This window comes from Nelumbo nucifera, chromosome 5 (genome assembly GCF_055504915.1).
Source record: "Nelumbo nucifera cultivar China Antique chromosome 5, China Antique-T2T, whole genome shotgun sequence".
NCBI classification, from domain to species: Eukaryota; Viridiplantae; Streptophyta; class Magnoliopsida; order Proteales; family Nelumbonaceae; genus Nelumbo; species Nelumbo nucifera.
In genome coordinates this window covers 77,822,801-77,841,885 of record NC_142653.1, presented here as the reverse complement: position 1 = coordinate 77,841,885, position 19,085 = coordinate 77,822,801, and the positions used below count along the sequence as shown (strand labels likewise).

Below are 19,085 nucleotides of genomic sequence, written 5' to 3'. Positions count from 1 at the left end.
TGGAAGTATCAAATGAACAATACAAACCCTAAATCTATAAATTCAGGAAATGAGCTCGAATCCATCATGCTAAGAAAACAAACAGAAAATTGGAAAAAAATCAAAATACTAATAAAGGTCAGAAAAGGCAAATGACCAGCGAATAGAACCAAAACAAAGGAAAATAAACAAAAAGCAAAAAAAAAAAAAAGAAAACAATAGAAATAAAACCTAAAATGCATATATTCTTCGAAGAACCAACTGAAGAATCAATTTTTTGGTGGAGTGTGAATTTTTTGTGCTAAGTACTTCGTCATTTGGTCTGCTTCCAAGTGGTCGATGACTCAGGCCGAAGTGGAGAACTTTGGCTGCCGAGCTGAGTCAAGCTGGGCAGGCTAGGTGGCGAGCTGACTATAGTGCCGAACTGCCTAGCTGCCGAGCTGCCTGTGAGGTGTCGGGCTGACAGGTGGCGAGCTGAATTGATGAGCTTCATTGCTCTTTAGAGACCTGCAAGGAACCAAATGTCAGAGGACCCAAGGTGGCTAACCCGGCAAGGCCGCTCCGATACTTAAGTCAGTACTCTCATAGTAGACTGCGAGCTAAAAATCACAAAGTCTAGGAGCTAGAACTTGCTTACTTGCTTGCTTGCACTCTTGCTGTCATTGGAGTTGGTGCCTTTATATAGGCCTTGCTCACGTACTGCCCCAAGATCTCTGGGAGGTCGTGTCTAACTGGTCCGAGATCCTCGGAGGTAACTGCCATGCACGTTGACCACCCTCCGGATCGTTCGACACGTGGACCAACTTCCAAGGATCGTGGGAGTGTTTGGATATGCATGTCGAATTCATCGGCGAGCACGTCTTGCAAGTTGCTAGGTCGCACCTATGCTAGGCTGCCAGGTCACGCCAAGGCCAGGCTGCTAGGTGGGACACCATCAACTTGGCTAAGGCAAGTTGTTGCCAAAGTGGTTTCGGGTGTCACCTATTTGTTTCGAGGTGCCATGTGTCACAATGTCATTGGAGGGCCAAATCCGCCATCATCAATTGCCCCTCACTCCCGAGCTGAAAGTAACTCGGCGAAGGGAGTAGATTTCTCCTTTTGGCCCGGAATGAATAATTCGATGAGCTCGTAAGCGTCGATTTAATTCCTTAGGCTCTGGGAGTGACTCGCAATCTGTTCCTTGATTTTGCCCATGCCGAAGAGGCGACTGGGTCTTATGTGGTGAGGAGGTCTTCGCTAGTTCGATATTTTGGCCCTTAGGCTCTAGGAGCGACTCGTAGTTCACTCTCCTTGATCTTGCCTATGTCGAAGAGGCGACTAGGTCTTATGTGGTATTTTAGCCCTTAGGCTCTACGAGTGATTCGTAGTCCACTCTCCTTGATTTTGCCCATGCCGAAGAGGCGACTGGGTCTTATATAGTATCGAGGTCTTCGCCAATTCGGTACTTTAGCACTATGGCTGCACTGCATCAACCTCGTGACGCTGGTCACCCACTTCTACAAGAAGCTACTAGGAGCTCGACCTACGGGAGCAGCACTACTGAATTTAGGTCGCCGGCTCGCACGAGAGCCTTGGAAGGCTCGATCAGCAAGGGCATCCATGCAGTCTGTTGGCCGCCAACTCCCGCGGAAGCCACGAAGAGCTCATCTTTGTAGAGGGGACATCGTGGAGAGGACTGATGAGGCTTTATCCGAGTTGAAATAAAGTTGGTAGAGCTGCTTAGTCTGTTAGCTATCAACTTCCTGCATAGTCTTTGAGTTCATAAAAAATGGAAACTATAAAGTGAGAGCTTTAGTTTCTAAAAAGTGAGGACTTAGCTTTTTGGAAGAAGAGGACTTAGCCTTTTAGAGGATGAGAAAGCTTTTGGTAGCGTTTCCCACAGATGGCGCCAATTGAAGAATCAATTTTTTGGTGAAGTGTGAATTTTTTGTGCCAAGTACCTCGTCATTTGGTTTGCTTCCAAGTGGCCGATGACTCGAGCCGAAGTGGAGAACTTTGGCTATCGACCTGAGTCAAGCTGGGCAGGCTAGGTGGCAAGCTGACTACAGTTAGACCTGTTCATAGGCCAGGCCGGGCTGGGCTCGGTCTCGGGCCGGGCCGGGCTGGGCTCGGGCTCGGGCCGGGCTTTCACTTGTCCCTAATGAAAATATACTAGGCCCGAGCCCGAGCCCGAGCCCGGCCCGACCAACGGGCCTATAACTTGGGCCCGAGCTCGGCCTTGGTAAAAAGCCTGAAACCCGAGCCCGAGCCCGAAGCCCGACCTAATTGAAAAAGAAAAAACAATTTTCCCTATTCAAATTAAAATTTCAGATAGTATTTTTTTTTCTATTTAAATGAACAATGGGCCTACAAGATGGTATTTTTCCCCTTCTTTTATATTTTAAAACACAATTTTACATTCTTAAATCAAAAAATTTATTCAAATGGACATAATCACATAACTAATTTTAAGTTTAATATTAGGTCGGGTCGGGTCAGGCTCGAGCCGGGCTATTTTGAAAAAACCCGAGCCCGGCTTGAATTTATTGCGGGTTGGGCTTTTTGGCCCGACTTTAAGCCCGCAGGCCTATAAGCATGTTCAAGCCCGTCCGGGGGTCGGGCCGAGCCGGGCCGGCCCGTCGGGCCACCTGGCCCATGAACAGGTGTCGAGCTGCCTGTGAGGTGCCGAGCTGCCTAGCTGTCGAGCTGCCAATGAGGTGCTGGGCTGACCAGGTGGTGAGCTGAATTGATGAGCTTCTTTGCTCTTTAGAGACCTGCAAGGAACCAAATGTCAGAGGACCCAAGGTGGCTAACCCGGCGAGGTCGCTCCGATGCTTAAGTCAGAACTCTCATAGTAAACTGCAAGCTAAAAATCACAAAGTCTGAAAGCTAGAGCTTGCTTACTTGCTTGCTTGCTCTCTTGCTGTCATTGGGGTTGGTGCCTTTATATAGGCCTTGCTCACGTACCACCCCCGAGATCTCCGGGAGATCGTGTCTAACTGGTCTGAGATCCTCGAAGGTAACTGCCATGCACATTGACCACCCTCTGGATCGTTCGACACGTGGGCCAACTTCCAAGGGTCGTGGGAGTGTTTGGATATGCATGCCGAATTTGTTGGCGAGCATGTCTTGCAAGTCGCCAGGTCTGTGCATGTGCTAGGTCGCCAAGTCGCGCCTATGCTAGGCTGCCAGCTCGCGCCAGGGCCAGGTCGCGCCAGGGCCAAGCCGCCATGTGGGACACCATCAACTTGTCTAAGGCAAGTTGTTGCCAAAGTGGTTCCGGGTGTCACCTAGTTGTTCCGAGGTGCCATGTGTCACAATGTCATTGGAGGGCCAAATTCGCCCTCATCACCAACCTTACCTCAAAACTCTAAAGAAAGTTTCCAATCCGAGAAGAAGGCCTGAAGAAGCAAGGACTTTACCTTAGAACACTCTTTTGATAGAGACAGAACACTCCCTTGACAGAGCAAGAGAGAGAGCGAGAGAGGGACGACTAAGAAAGAGAGAAGGCGAGAGATGACTGAGCAAGAGAGGGACAACAGTGAGAGAGATGGAGGGAAGAGGCGCGAGGAAGGAAAAGTGAAACTTGCGCCTTTTATGTAGCGGCAGCCATTTGGTGTCTAGTGGCAGTTTTAATCGACTACCGCTACATATCAATATTTCTAGCGGCAGTCGTTAAACTGCCGCTAGTAGAAATATATTTTCTTGTAGTGATACCATGAACAAAGATAGATCTTTTACCAAAATAATCATAAATCTAAGAGTACATCACTATTTTTGGATTGACAAACCAAATCAAATTGAACTCTAACTAACCTGTCTTATTCCAACTCAAACAAAGTAACTTGATGATCCTCGATTCCTTAACATATCCCCTCAAACATATGGTGATTACAAATCTTCATGTGATTGGCCAAAAATATAGATGTCCCAATCTATTCCAATGCTATGGCAAAACAAGGATAACATGGAAACTTGGTTTGACAATGTAGAAAATAGTCCTCTGTGCTTCACAAGAGAAAGAGCCTCAATGGGCAGATTTTTTAAAATGTAACTAGGTCAGTATAAGCCAAAAACAAGAATGGGCCAAATCAAGCTAACAAGAAACCTTATTGGGTCAACCAAAATGCCTCTATGGGCTGGATTCTTGAGTCAATTTGAAAATGGGCCAAATAGCTAGGGAGGGCAATAAAGATCACAATGGGTCAACAAAATGCCTTTATAGGCAAGGTTGCCATGAGCCAAATGTTGGAAATGTTACAAATCAGTGAAGGGATGGGAGATCCATCATATAAATGGCCAAACCCTGTAGGAAGGTTGGGCGAAATTCTAAAAATTTCTTTACTCCCATCCGGGAATCGTATTCCCAATTTAAAAAACTACATTTTCAAGATTCATTCTTGTAATAAGATTTGACCAAATCTGAAACCAAGATTAGGGAGAGGTATACCTAATACGGAATCCACGCAAAATTGCTCCTCCCAACGTAGGTGTTCACGCCCAAAGAGTGTACGAAATCCTCTCTCCACTGAATATGACAGAGCTTAGGATGAGGCGGGATCAACAGGTAGTTCTTCACCAAGAACCTTTGATTCTTTAGCAAGAATCGAATCGGGTAGAGAGCACAATTTCAGAATTGTTTCTTCTAGCAAGAAACAATATCAAGATCAAATCTTGATCAGTTCCAAGAAATGGAGATCGAACAGGGTAGGGCGGCAAGAGTAGGGAGAGAAGGAACTGAAGGGAGAAACAGTCAAACTGAGTTGTCTTCTGTGTTGTCTATTTTTTAGATCCGCCTTGCTCTTTATTTATAACCTCAAAGAGATGATCTTCTAATCTAATTAGGAGTTTTTTGATCCAAATCTTTATTTGGATCTGAACTCTTTAAGTGATAAGGATAATCCCTTATCATATCTGTAGATCAAGATCGGCTTTTCCTCATCAAATTAGGAGTTCCCTGATCCAAATCTCTATTTGGATTTGGACTCTTTAAGTGGATAAGAGTTATCCTCTTATCCTTATCTGTTGATCCATACCCAGATTCGCCTCTATTTAATTAATCTAATTAACCCAGTTCGAAACGGGCTTTAGGCCTACTAAGCTTTCAAGCTCACTTCCTTTTAATGCTGACTAGCTTGGCTCTCTTTGTATGGCATGGGACCATACCATTCATCTACACATCAACCACATGGGTTCAGCCTAGCCTCTGTTACAAGGCCTGGCGAATTCACTACTGAATATAGTAAACCCCTGAGCCCATCACCATGGACTCTTAATGGGCCCAACATTTACACTAAATGGTCCTTGGGTCCAGCCATCTTATGAAGGCCCAAGGACTGTGGGAAGATGCAAGATTAGCCCATCAGGTATAACACTCAATAGTTTTACACTTAACCTCTCAGCCTATAATGATCAAACACTTCCTGACAAGAGAGGACCTCTCCCTCGGTTGCAAGGTATAGTGTTGCACTCTCAACTCACATGGATCCCAAGAATTAAAACCTTTTGCAAACAATTTGTGAAAACCATTAAATATATCTCTATAATTGCAAAACCAAATTTCAAACACATTTAAAATCCACTGTCGGCAGTTTAGGTTTCCATCAAAATAGTGCATTTCCCCGATCATTCACTTTGTCCAACAAAGGGGTTGATCTTGTCACATCACCCACTCAAATGAATTGTCGGACTGTCCCAACATACCGAGGTTTTGACCCCCGCTAAGGATCTCACTGATTGACATATCAAAGACAGCCCAATTCGGCACCTAGTGCAGTACCATGATCGAGTCTAGGGGTCAGGTGTAGCATTCTAGTTTTGCCCATCTGTCTCCAATGTCCAAGGCAACACTGGAATTTGGTCTGGTTCAGGGTTTCAAGAAAACCCACACTACATGTACCTCTGTTCTCACCTTGGCAACTGAGACAAGCTACCCCAACCAACTTGGTGGCACATCAGTGTCAGCCTTGGCAGGATAAATCTCCCCATATCTATCCAACAGCTGTAAAGATTCTAAACTAACACGAGTCTCAAATGTGTCAAGTTTAAGAGTATTACATAGAAATACACCACAATAACATGAATCAAATATGTACTTTATTCATTTACAATAAATGTCATAATGTACATCATGATAATTGGAGCTAAGGGCATACATTGTCTAACAATCAAATTAGACATGGCTGAACCAGATCTAGTGGCTAGCTGATTTTTTAAAATTTTTTTAAACCAAACTAGCTGAATTTTTAAAATTTTTCTAAACCAACCTGGAAACTGGTTTTTCGGTAATTTTGAAATTTAAAACTTCATGATCAATCTTGCACTAAACTAAACCATATTTGAAATTCAAATTAATTTCTAATTATACCTGATACGGAATCCACAAATGCAAATCCCAAAGTGCATGATAGTTCATGCCCAATGTCAAACCTGAACCAGCCTCCCACCGAAAATAGCACAACAATGAAGTCAAACCAATTCAACAACGCAGACTTTTGCTAATGCTTTTCTCCAAAATCTCAGTTAGGAACTAAGGGAAATTAGTCCCTACTATGGTTTGATTGAATAAAAATATAAAATGATAATAGTTAAAAGTAGAGAGTGATATCTGAAATCTCATATCTCAGTCTCTCACGTTTCTGTCTCTCCGACCATTGACCTAGCCTTCAACTTGAACTACCGTCAGCGACAAAGAGGATTTGCGGAATGGGGGTGGCAAAGAGGAACAGGAAATGAAGAGCCAAACAGATCCAATTTCACGATCCAATCTGATTCTAAAATTTGATGAAGGGGTATCCGAATCCTCTAATTTTGAATCGGATTAGAATTCGGATCAAATTAGAATCCAACCCTTTTGCACCCCTATGCCAAAGCTGAAGGTTGCAACAGCAATGAAGTATGGTCCGATTTGATGGCAAAGATTGAAAGAGAGAGAGAGAGAGAATGAGAGAACATTATCATTGCTTCGATAATGGTGGCTAGTTTGGTGTTGACAAAGTTCGCCACCTCTAGCTTGAGTTGCAACGAAAAACGATAATGGCCTACAATCCGGTGGTGAAGAAAAAAAAATAGAGGAAATAGAGAAAAATCAATGCAGGAAGAAGAGAAGAAGAAAATAGAGCGAAATAAAAAATAAAAGACCAAGAGGGAAATTGGCTTTAGGATGTTGTTGTGCTTTCTTTGCCGATACTGAACAGGGCATGAATAGTGATCTCTCATGAATTTGTTCGAATGAGAAACTTTGTTTAAAATTATATTAGAGCGTATAGGGGTATTTTGGTAATTTAAGGGGTTTTAATGGTATTTTGGTCATTTGGGACAATAGGGGTTCAATCGAGATTCCCATTAAAGGGTTATGATTTTAAGGATAATAAATGAATTTGTTCGAATGAGAAACTTTGCTTAAATTTATATTAGAGCTTATAGGGGTATTTTGGTAATTTGGTCATTTAGGACAATAGGGGTTCAATTGAGATTCCCATTAAAGGGGTATGATTTTAAGGATAATAAATGAATGGGTGGAGATGGGGCTAAGGGTGGAAGAAGGTCTTATGTGTAAGAATCAATAGGATTGGTTAGAACCGAATCTTTTAGATGAGGGGCGAAATGAAGGTATTTCTATGTGAAAAATGATAGGATGGGGTTTTTTAGTGCTCTGGATCAACTGATGTGATGCTTGGATAAAGGAGACGAAGTGTAATGGTCCGCCTAACGAGTAGTCTTGAAACATAATTTTGTCTGGTGGATGGGTAATGGAGCATGGAGAGGCCTTTGACATAAATGCATAATATAATAACTCCCAACATGTACAATTGTGAATGCCTACCAATAGGCCTTCCATGTAGCCTAATTTTAGGCAATAATTGCAGTTTGTTTGATGATTCTCGAGTATAAGGTCATAGTACTTCATCAATCGCATTGTATGAGGCAAATTCCAAATCGTAGGCTTCTTTTGTATTTTCCTTTGCTCGTTTGCCACATGGGATCCTTATAGCAAGTATGGGAATAAGCATATATACCAACATGGAATTCTTAGTTCTACATAGACTAGTAAACGCGCGTGGCAATATAAAACGAAAATGATGATAATAGTAATCAATCAAATAATTTTATTGGTTGAATCATTAATCTATTTAACCAGGAAATGAATTATGATTAACCATTTCTATCTTTACTAATAATAATTTTTATTTTTGAAACATATTTTTGTTTAATGTGAAGAATATATAATATTAATGCATGTTCAAAATTTTCTACAAAATTTATAAAAAATTTTATTTTTTTATTTTTTATTATTTAATTTATGAGATAATAAAAATTACTTATTCACCAAGAGGAAATGCAATTCCAATATATTGTTTTAATATTGGTTTTTAATATTGTGGTCGAATCAATTATTTATATTACATTTTTGTAAACTTCTTATATGACAAAAATAGTTAAAAAAATACTTATAATTTTTGTTTTTCCTTATTTCAACTATTATATTTTCCTTTCCTTTTAATGATTTATTATTTTTTAAATTAAATCATGTCGTATCAGATTCAGATATCCAACATATTGATTGGATTCAGATTTGAATCTATATTTATGAGATCTGATCAGATTTTCAGATTGAATCGATTCAAATATACCGTGTTTCAAATCAGATCTGATCTATTTGCATCCCTACCAAACCACTTGCCTACATCCTCCTTTAGAAGCAATAAAATTAGGGAAAGAAGAGCTAATAGTGTGTCCAATTAAACATATTTCTACAATAAAAAGAGCTAAGGAGGTAATACCAAAACATTATTTCCAAATAATAGAACAAAACAACTATACCAACATTTGCCTGAATGTTTTAAGCAAACAAACAAAATGAATTGAAACCATATTAAATTCCCTGAAAGTTTCTAATCATAAAACAATAATTAAAGAAAGGAAAAACCAATGGGGATGGTAAAGGACTTCCCTCAAGACTTTGAAAATTTATATAAATTTGAGAGAGATCGTACTAGACAACTCTAGCATGAAGATATGATAGAAGCTAAGGAAAATATTCCTTTTTTGGAATTGGTTTATACAATAAAAACGATTTAAAAACATAAAACCCCTAGAAGAAGAATTAGATTTATGTGTAATAAATAAACTATCAAAGGCATGAAAAGCTGCTTCTACAGGTAAAATTGTAGAATTAGTACATCCTCCTTTAGAAGCAATAAAAATAGGGAAAGAAGAGCTAATAGCTAGTCCAATTAAAAATATTTCTACAATAAAATAAGCTGAGAAGGTAATATGAGAACATTGTTCCCAAATAATAGAACAAAACAACTATACCAACATTTGCCTATATGTTTTAAGCAAACAAATAAATCGAATTGAAACCCTATTAAATTCCCTGAAAGTTTTTATTCATAAAACAACTATAATTAAAAAAGAAAAACCAATGGGGATGGTAAAAGACCTTCCTCAATACATGAGAATCGAGCGAAATGTGCTAGACTTGTCAAAAATGAGCTACAAGGATGTAGCAGCAAAAATTGATTTCGTTCCACAATTCCAACTAGGAAAAAGGAGAATCTTCAAAAACGTCTTCTAAAAAACTGAAAGAAGAAGAAGAAAAATCTGACACTCACTATATAGATTTATTAAGCGAAGAATCAGAGATAGAAACAAAATCAGATACACCATTAATGGAGCTAAATAAGCTCTCATATAAAAGCAAAAAGCCTTATTAGCCCAAGCAAACCTTAGTAGACTAACTTTTTGAGGAACCTGCAAGTTATGATGGAAATACATTTTATGAATGAAAAATGTCCAAAATACCCATACAATTACTATTGATGTTGGTTTCTATGGGAAAAATACAATACAAACCTTATGAACAACAAAAACAAAGAAAATTTAAAGATGTAGCTTTACCTTTGAGTGATTGATATGGAGGGAAATTTTGAAAAATCAATTTTTAGAAAAGTGATTTGAAGGATTTGGGAGTGATTCATATGAAAACAAAATTTACAAAACAAACTTTTTTGCTAAAGTTGTGTTTGATTTGAAAAAAAAGCAGGGAAAGGTAGGAAAAACTTCACAAGGTTTGTTAAGGTTTCTATGCCTTTGCCTACCTTTCCTTCAAACTAAACATAGCCTAAAAGTAATTTCCCTACCTTTCCCTAATTTCTCTTTCAAACTAAACACAACCTAAAAGTAATTATATGTGTATTTTGGACATTTTTATGCCTTCCCTAAGAAAGTTCTTCCAAAGGGGATATACTTACAACTATGTCAAAACGTTCAAGGGAGGTGATTGCAATTACTAAACTGCAGTGGATGTTTCAGCAACAACCAAAAATTCAAGGGAGGTTTCAGCAATTTACCCTTTTATTTTTTACTAGAAAATGATTTTAATTTAATGGTGATATCTAAGTTCTAAATTATTTAGACTTTTGGTAAGTGAAAACTAAGAAAGAGAACGAAAGGTAATATATCAAGTTATCAACAACATTATGCTTTAAGCTTAATTCAAGGGTGATTTGTTACTTTTGCCATGTTTGGTTGCAATGCAAATTTATTTGTACTAATGCAAAACTATGGCAGTGCAACGTTTTGGGTGTAAATTACAATTTATTTTTATTTTAAAATTTACCTTATTTTGTTTGGTTGCAGTACAAATAAAATAAAATCCAAAACAAAATTAAACTAAAATTTGCATACACTCTTATATATTAGTACTAGTACAAATAAAATTGCACTACAACTAAACACGGCCTTTGTTACCAAATCATTATTTAATTAATATTAGAAACATTATAAAATTGATATTAATGAATGGATTTTTTACTATGATACCAGAAATACAAGGAAAAAAAACATTACGCACTAGCCAATCCATCGTAATTCCCAAAACCAAGAAAGCACACAGATGAGTGCATTCATCTGTGATATATTTTAGCCTCCATGGGGTTCCTCCGATAGTCAATGCTCATTCAGTATCATACCTTTCCTACATCAAAGATTTACTGATGTCAAAAAGATATAATATCGAAAAAAATTATAATCAGTTGATAGTAACCAACCAAGTGGGCTTTTGTCAAAATTCTAGAAACAAACCAATTGAAAGTAATACAACAATCTTTGAGTTTTATTGGGAAATAGAGAAGACAAAAGTTTCACAGCAATATAGTACTCACTAAACCAACTCATGAATACTCATAATTTCAACTAAATTAATAGTCTTATCTCTCATAAATAACAATAGTTTAGTTTCCAAAAATTATTGAACAGTTATAGCGAAAATACACAATTATTGAAAACATATTGACAATGAAAACACAGTGATTATAGAAATTACAAAAATACAATTAGTACTAAAAATATATTAACTTATTTAATAAATAGTATAATTTCAAATAATAGTTTAATATCTAAAAAATATTAATCAATAACTTATAACAAAAATACAATAAGTACAATAAATTAAATTTAAGAATTTCAATAATAGTAATTTAATCTCCAATAATTATTGAAAGTTTCCTATTAAATAACAAAACAAAATAATTTTATACATAATCATTGAAAATCCATTTATTACTTGATATAAGTATAATTAATTATTTACAATATTAGGTACAAATATTAAATTATTATTCATTTCAATATTATGTTATAACTATTTTTCTACTTTTTAGAATTTTTTAAAATTTATTACATAATTTCTTTATTTTAATTATTTAAAATCTAGTTATATGAAATATTTTGTTATTAAAAATATCTAGTTATTTAAATACTTAAATCATATGAAAAATATTTAAATTTTAAGATATTAATTATTTATGGAATTTAATTATCCACAAAATCATGTTTTATACTATTATTACATAACTTCATTATTTTAAAAATAAATAAATTAATATTCCAGAAAAACGTAATTTAAATTGTTAGTATATAATTTCGTGATATATTTTATAAGAATATAAAATTGTTTTTTGTGTTTTAAATAAATATTTTAAAGTTATTATATAATTTTGTAATAATATTTAAATAATTATTAAATTTTTTAATCCAAAATTACTTTAGATAAATATAGATAAAAATTTGGGGAGAGGATAAATAGGAATTAGAGAAAATTTAGGAGAGAAATTCTCTACTAAGAGATAATTTAGAAGATAAATAGGAATTAGAGATAATTTCGGAGCAAGTGGGGGATAGTGGGGGAGGTAGTTTAGGAGAAAAAATTATTTAGGTTATTGGGAAAGTGCATCTCATTGGGTGTTTGAAAAATGACATGGAATAAAAAATAAAAAATTCAGAAAAAAGAGAAAATTTCTTGACCGCTTTGTGTTAATATATATATATAGTACAAATAAAATTGCACTACAAACACAACCTTTGCTACCAAATTATTATTTAATTAATACTATCGGGGACCCGTGCGATGCACGGGATTTGTTAAGGAAAGCTAAACAATAAAACACATAAGAGTATATAATTATTTTATATTTCTAACTTTTTAAATAATGATTAATTATTTATATTTTATAATACTTTTAATAAGTTTTTATAATACAAAAATAACAATAATTTATTTCAGCTAAGCTTGTCCATCGAACTGATGAAACCAACCAACAACCCAAATTGCTCAGTTTCTAATATTTCTGGTTGAAATTGGGATCAGTTTTTTTATGGCCATTGGTAAATTTACCAAAATTGAATGACCTAACAACAGATATATTTTAGTATTTTTATATTTTAAATATAATTTTTTAATACAGAAAAGTGGGGAAATTCCCATATTTCTTAGTCTCAAATATTTTATATTATAAATTTATTTTTAATAATGTTAATGTAATTTTTAAAATTTAAAATCAAGTTTTCAATATAATCTTTTAAACCAATTGAGCAAACTGAAAATCAACCCAAACCAATACAGCCCGATTTAGTTGGTTTTCACTAATGGTCAGTAGATTTCAGGTAACCAACTCCCCAACCTAACCATGTCGATTTGGTGGGCCAAATAGCCTATAACCGAAGTAAACCAGTTTGTGATCAACACTCCTAATTTCATCTAAATTAATATTTTAATCTCTAATAAATAATAGTAGTTTAATCTCCAATAATTATTACAAATTTATAGCAAAAATGCGCAATAATTGAAAATATATTGATAATAAAAATAAAACAAATAACTAATAAAAATAAAATAATTACAATAATTACAAAAATACTAAAAATACCAAAAAAATATATTAAGTTAGTCAATAAATATTGTAATCTTGAATAATAGTTTTCTAATAAACATCAATGAATAAAGTACAACAAAAATTCAATAGATACAATAAGCATTATTAAACAAAAGCTAAATAATAGAAAGGGTCATTTACTAAAATACCCCTTATAATTTCATGGATTTACTAAAATCTACCTTATAGTTAAAATTTTACTTAAACACCACTTATAATTTGTAATGGATTTAATCAATCTTCCATTAGATGATCGTGAAAAATGACAATGTTGGCCCTAATGCTCATTTAAATAAATTTAATCAAAAGAAAATAAAAATTAAAATACCATTAAAGTGTTGAGGGTATTTTTAGAAAAAAAAACCATGGGCCTAATGGCAAAACAAACACTCCTTAATGAAAAGTTGATTAAGTAAATAGGTTGTAAAATATATTGGATGTTTTAATAAAATAAAAACTATAAAGTAGGTTTAAGTAAATATGTAAAACTATAAGATGTGTTCTAGTAAATGACCCTAATAGAATCACATAAGAGTATACAATTGTTTTATATTTTCAACCTTTTAAATAATTAATAATTATTCATATTTTATATACATACTTTTAATAATTTTTTTATAATACAAGAATAACAATAATTAATTTCAGTTAAGCTTATTCATCAAACTAATGAAACCGACCAACCCGATCAACTCGACCCGAGTTGGTCAGTTTTCTAATACTTTAGGTTGGCTTTGGTTTAAAAATTTCCCAATTCGACTAACTTGTTGGATCAATTCCACTTTGGCCATTTGTAAACCAACCAAAATTGAACGACCTAACCATGGATATATATTGATATTTTATATTTTAAATATAATTTTTAATATGAAAAAGTGGGAAATTTCCCATATTTCTTAGCCTAAAATGTTTTATATCATAAATCTAATTTTTAAATTTATTTTTTAATAATTGCACTATAATTTTTAAGTTTAAATCTTTGGAACCGACTGACCAAACCAAAAAATTGGCCCAAACTGATACAACTTGAGTGGGTCAGTTTTCAAAAAAGGTCAGTCGATTTCAGTTGACCACCCAACCTGACCAGGTCAATTTGGCTGGCCAAATAGTCTACGATCGAACCAAACCAACTCATGGACACTCATATTTTTAGCTAAATTAATAGTCTCATCTCTCATAAATAACAATAGTTTAATCTCCAATAATTATTAAAAACTTATAGAAAAAATAAATAATTGTTGAAAATAAATATTGATAATGAAAAAAAACAATAATTACAAAAATATAATAAGTAATAAAAATATATTAACTTAGTCATTAAATAGTATAATCTCAAATAATAGTTTAATCTCTAATAAATATTAAAAAATAATTTATAACAAAATACAATAAATAGAATAAATTAAATTTAAAAATTTCACTAATAATAGTTTAATCTCCAATAATTATTGAAAGTTTTCTATTAAATAACATAATCATTGAAAATATATTTATCACAAAAAATAATAAATAATTACTGAAATACAACAAATATTAATTTTAGTATATATAATAATATAATAAATATAGATTAAGTGTTTAAAATTATTATTAATAAATATTATTTTTTTTGAAAGTTATTTTCTTGAATTATCACTTGATATAACTGAAGTTAGTTATTTACAATATTATGTAAAAATATGAAATTATTATTAATTTCAATATTATGTTGTAATTATTTTCCGACTTTTCAATTTTTTTAATTTATTACATAATTTCTTTGTTTTAACTATTTAAAATTTCGTTATGTTAAATATTTTGTTATTCAAAATACCTAGTTATTTAAATACTTAAATAAAATGTAAAATATTTAAATTTAAAAATATTAGTTATTTATGGAGTTTAAATATCCATAAAATCATAATTTGTACTATTATTACATAATTTAATTATTAATTTTGTTATATATTAAATTATTATTAATTTCAATATTATGTTATAATTATTTTTCTGCTTTAAGTTTTTAAATTTATTACATAATTTCTTTATTTTAACTATTTAAAATCTAGTTATGATAAATATCTAGTTATTTAAATATTTAAATAATCTATAAAATATTTAACTTTTTTGTTATTTGAATTTTATTTATTTGAAGCTATTGCATATTACTGAATGTTTGAAAAAAATAAATAAATTGATTATCCGGAAAAACATAATTTAAATTGTTAGTACATAATTTTGTGATGTATTTTGTAAAAGTATAAAATTATTTATTAGATAATTTCGATTTTTTAACTATTTAAAATATAGTTATGGTAAATATTTAGTTATTTAAATATTTAAATAGTCCATAAAATATTTAATTTCTTTTGTTATTTAAATTTTATTTATTTAATGCTATTACATATTATTAAATATTTAAAAATCAATTAAATTGATAATCTGGAAAAACATAATTTAAATTGTTAGTACATAATTTCGTGATATATTTTATAAAAATATAAAATTATTTTTTTTTGTTTTTAATAAATATTTTTAAGTTATTATATAATTTTGTTAGAATATTTAAATAATTCTTAATTTTTTTAATCAAAACTTTCTTTAGATAGGTATAGATAAAAAGTAGGGGAGAGGATAAATAGAAATTAGAGATAATTTAGGAGAGAAGCTCTCTATTAAATTAGAGATAATTGTTGAGATAAATAGGAATTAAATATAATTTAGGGGAGAAGCTCTCTAATAAATTAGAGATAATTGTTGAGATAAATCAGAATTAGAGATAACTTAGAAGATAAATTGGAATTAGAGATAATTCTGAGAAAGTAGGGGAGGAAGTTTAGGATAAATTTTAGGAGAAGAGATTATTTAGGTTATTAGAAAAATGCATCTCATTAGTTGTTTCAAAAATGATATGAAATAAAAAACAAAAAATTCAAAAAAAGGAGAAAAGTTCTTGACTGCTTTATTTTAATATATATATATATATATATTAAAAACATTAAACAATACATTATTATAAAATTGATATTAATGAATGAATTTTACTATGATACCAAAAATACTAGGAAAAACAAGTAATTCCCAAAACCAAGAAAGCACACAGATGAGTGCATTCATCTATAATATATTTTAGCCTCCATGGGGTTCCTCCGATAGTCAATGCTCATTTGGTATCATACCTTTTCAACATTAGAGATTTTTCCTTTTATTCAACTATAATGTCTTACCCATTTATAAAAAAAGAAGAAATGAATCCATCCTCCAACACCCTGATTTTATATTTCCAATCCTATCCCTTCTTAAAATGCTTGAAGAGAATGGGACAAGTAGAGTTTAGGGGTTTTCAATCCTATCCCTCCCTAATTTCATATTTCCAATCCAAGCCCCTATTAAAATGCTTGAAGAGAATGGATTCGTCCAACACCTTGATTTTATATTTCCAATCCAACCCTCCCTGATTTCATATTTCCCATCCTATCCCCTCTTATAATGCCTAAAGAGAATGAGAGTATGGGACAAGTAGAGTTTGGGGGTTTCCAATCCTATCCCCTCTTAATATTTATCAATAAATCATTATCAATAATTTCTAAAAAGTTTAGGCTGCATTTGGCACATCTTTCCGCACAATCTTTCAACTGTTTACAAGTCGGGAAAACCGATTTTTGGTCTATTTCCATTTGACACGCGAAAGATCTAACCGCCAAAAGACAAAATGCCGAAAAGATGTGAAAAACCCATTTTGGGCTGATTTTGGGAAGCTCAAGTGAAGCTTCTCACTCGCGTTTTATTCTTGCGTAGAAAGACGCACAAAAAGACGTGTGCCTGCCAAACGTGCTTCGAACTACTCAGATCTTCAGGCAAAAGCTCAATGCGTCTTTTGACCGTAAGAACTATTAGAAGATCATCCCAAAAAGATGTGCCAAACAGGCCCTTAGTAATTGATTGTTGGTAAAAGATATTGAAATAATTACATTTTTAAAAATTATAATTATGATTCAGATACTTATAAATTATTGATTAATTTCATTCGAAAATGAAAGATAGTTTGGTAGAGTTTTTGGACATTGGGTTTTCCCGTGCAACGCACGGGTCCCCCAACTAGTTTTCGAAAAGAATTATAATCAGTTGATAGTAACCAACCAAGTGGACTTTCGTCAAAATTCTGGAAACAAACCAATTGAAAGTAATACAAGAAGTCTATATAGAGAAGACAAAAGTCTATATAGCTAGCAATATACTCAACAACAATACAAATTATCAGTATTTCACAAAGTAACGAACCCAAGTCGTGATCGTAGTTCAAACTTCAAAGTTCACAAACGGATTAAGTTTACTTGTCGGCCTTGGATGCCTTGATGTCTTCCCCAGAAGAAGATCCTTCTTCCACAATGTCGATCACCTTTCTCTGCCTCCTCTTCTCTTCTGCGAGCTTCGGGACCATGATCCTCAACACCCCATTCTCCAAATGGGCTTTCACCGCATCCATGTCCGCGTTCCCCGGCAGCCTGAACTGCCTCCAGAACTTCCCGGTGGTCCGCTCCGCCCGGTGCCAGTTCTCACCCTCGACCTCCTCCTCGCTCTTCCTCTCAAAGCTGATCCTAATCAGCCTGTTCTCCTCCACCTCGATCTTGATATCTTCCTTCTTTATCCCAGGAACGTCGAGGAAGATGACATGAGCCTGAGGGGTCTCCTTCCAGTCCGCACGGGCCAGAGCCAAGGTTTCTACGCCTTTGAGGATGGTGAGCGGGGTCTGTTCGAGGATTCTGATCAATGGGTCGTCACTAGGCAGCATCATGTCCCACAAGCAACCGGTGCAGGGCATCTGTCGATTCAGTCCTTTCGCCGGAATGGCCAGAAGCCCTACAGCCATCACCAAATACAAGACTAAAGCAACTTTCCTCATTCTGGATGGATGACCAGCGAGAATTGGAGCGTTGGTTTTAGTTTTACAGGGAACTGAGTTGAGAGATTGACGTGAGAGTTAGGTTTCTGGGGTTGCGATTTCTGTGACCGACTCTGTGAGGATTACAGGGTGGGAGAGTTTGAGGTTTTATAGGTTGAGGAGGGTTTTAGAAGAGGCGGTTTTGGAGTGGTTCTGGACTCTTCGTTTACTTTCGAGCTAGTGCTCATGAAACCGAAAGCTTTTGTTGTGAGTTTTCTACACCGTTCGATAGATGACGGTGGCGTGTTTCAAGTTGAACAGAGCCGTTGGATTGTTGATTAACGCGTTCTATGATGTGTCCTATCAGATCTAAACCGTCCGTCATCGGTTTATGACGTGGGGCATTATTATTGGATATAGAGCCTCTAACAGTCATCACCCTATTGGTAATGAATGGCTAATGGGGAACTCTGTCTTCCGCATATTTTAAGACTTTTTAGGGTCCGTTTGGTTTACAATAAGAATCAGATTTTGAATTGAAAATGGTCCAATTAGAATTTAGAGAGCAATTAGAATGGGAATTAAAATCAATTGAAATAGAATTTCATTCTCAAGGAAGGCGGAGAGAATGACCACTCACTTAATCGAGGCTGAGCTATGCCGTCGAGGGATTGGGGCCCCTTTCTTTAGCAGGAAGAAAATAGAGGTGAATGCCTTAGCTCTCCGGACTTGTTCTTCACCCCATCAAAGTTTGGTAGGACGAGGCTAAACTTATGCCGCTAAGGGCTCGGGGTCCTTTTCCTTAGCAGGAAGGAAAGGAGGGCGAACGCCTTAACTTTTTCAGTGTGTTCTCCATCCCTGTCAAGGTAGCTAAGTCGAGGTTGTGTTGTGCCATCGAGGGGTCGGAGCAAGGGGCAAGCCTTAGCTAGTCTCGCTTAGCTTTCCTTAGTGTTTTTGGGGTGTGAGCCTGTGGGTGGCTGAGGCCGTGGGGACGTGCCTAGCTGAGGTCACAGGGCGCTTCCTGTTTTAGCGAAATACTTAGCCGAGTT

General features: G+C 34.5%; 1 protein-coding gene across 1 annotated transcript; it reads right to left on the bottom strand.

The window, feature by feature from the left end:
• Nucleotides 1–17,286: 17,286 nt before the first annotated feature.
• On the bottom strand, nucleotides 17,287–18,201 carry LOC104593906 (17.6 kDa class I heat shock protein-like). Its single transcript, XM_010253997.3, has one exon. It carries the CDS (start codon nucleotides 18,055–18,057, stop codon nucleotides 17,485–17,487), a length of 573 nt encoding a protein of 190 aa, XP_010252299.1. The 5' UTR covers nucleotides 18,058–18,201; the 3' UTR covers nucleotides 17,287–17,484.
• Nucleotides 18,202–19,085: the final 884 nt, after the last annotated feature.

What these genes read in the sequence shown, in the direction of transcription:
- LOC104593906 (XM_010253997.3), bottom strand. Translation starts at nt 18,057, where the DNA reads ATGAGGAAAGTTGCTTTAGTCTTGTATTTGGTGATGGCTGTAGGGCTT.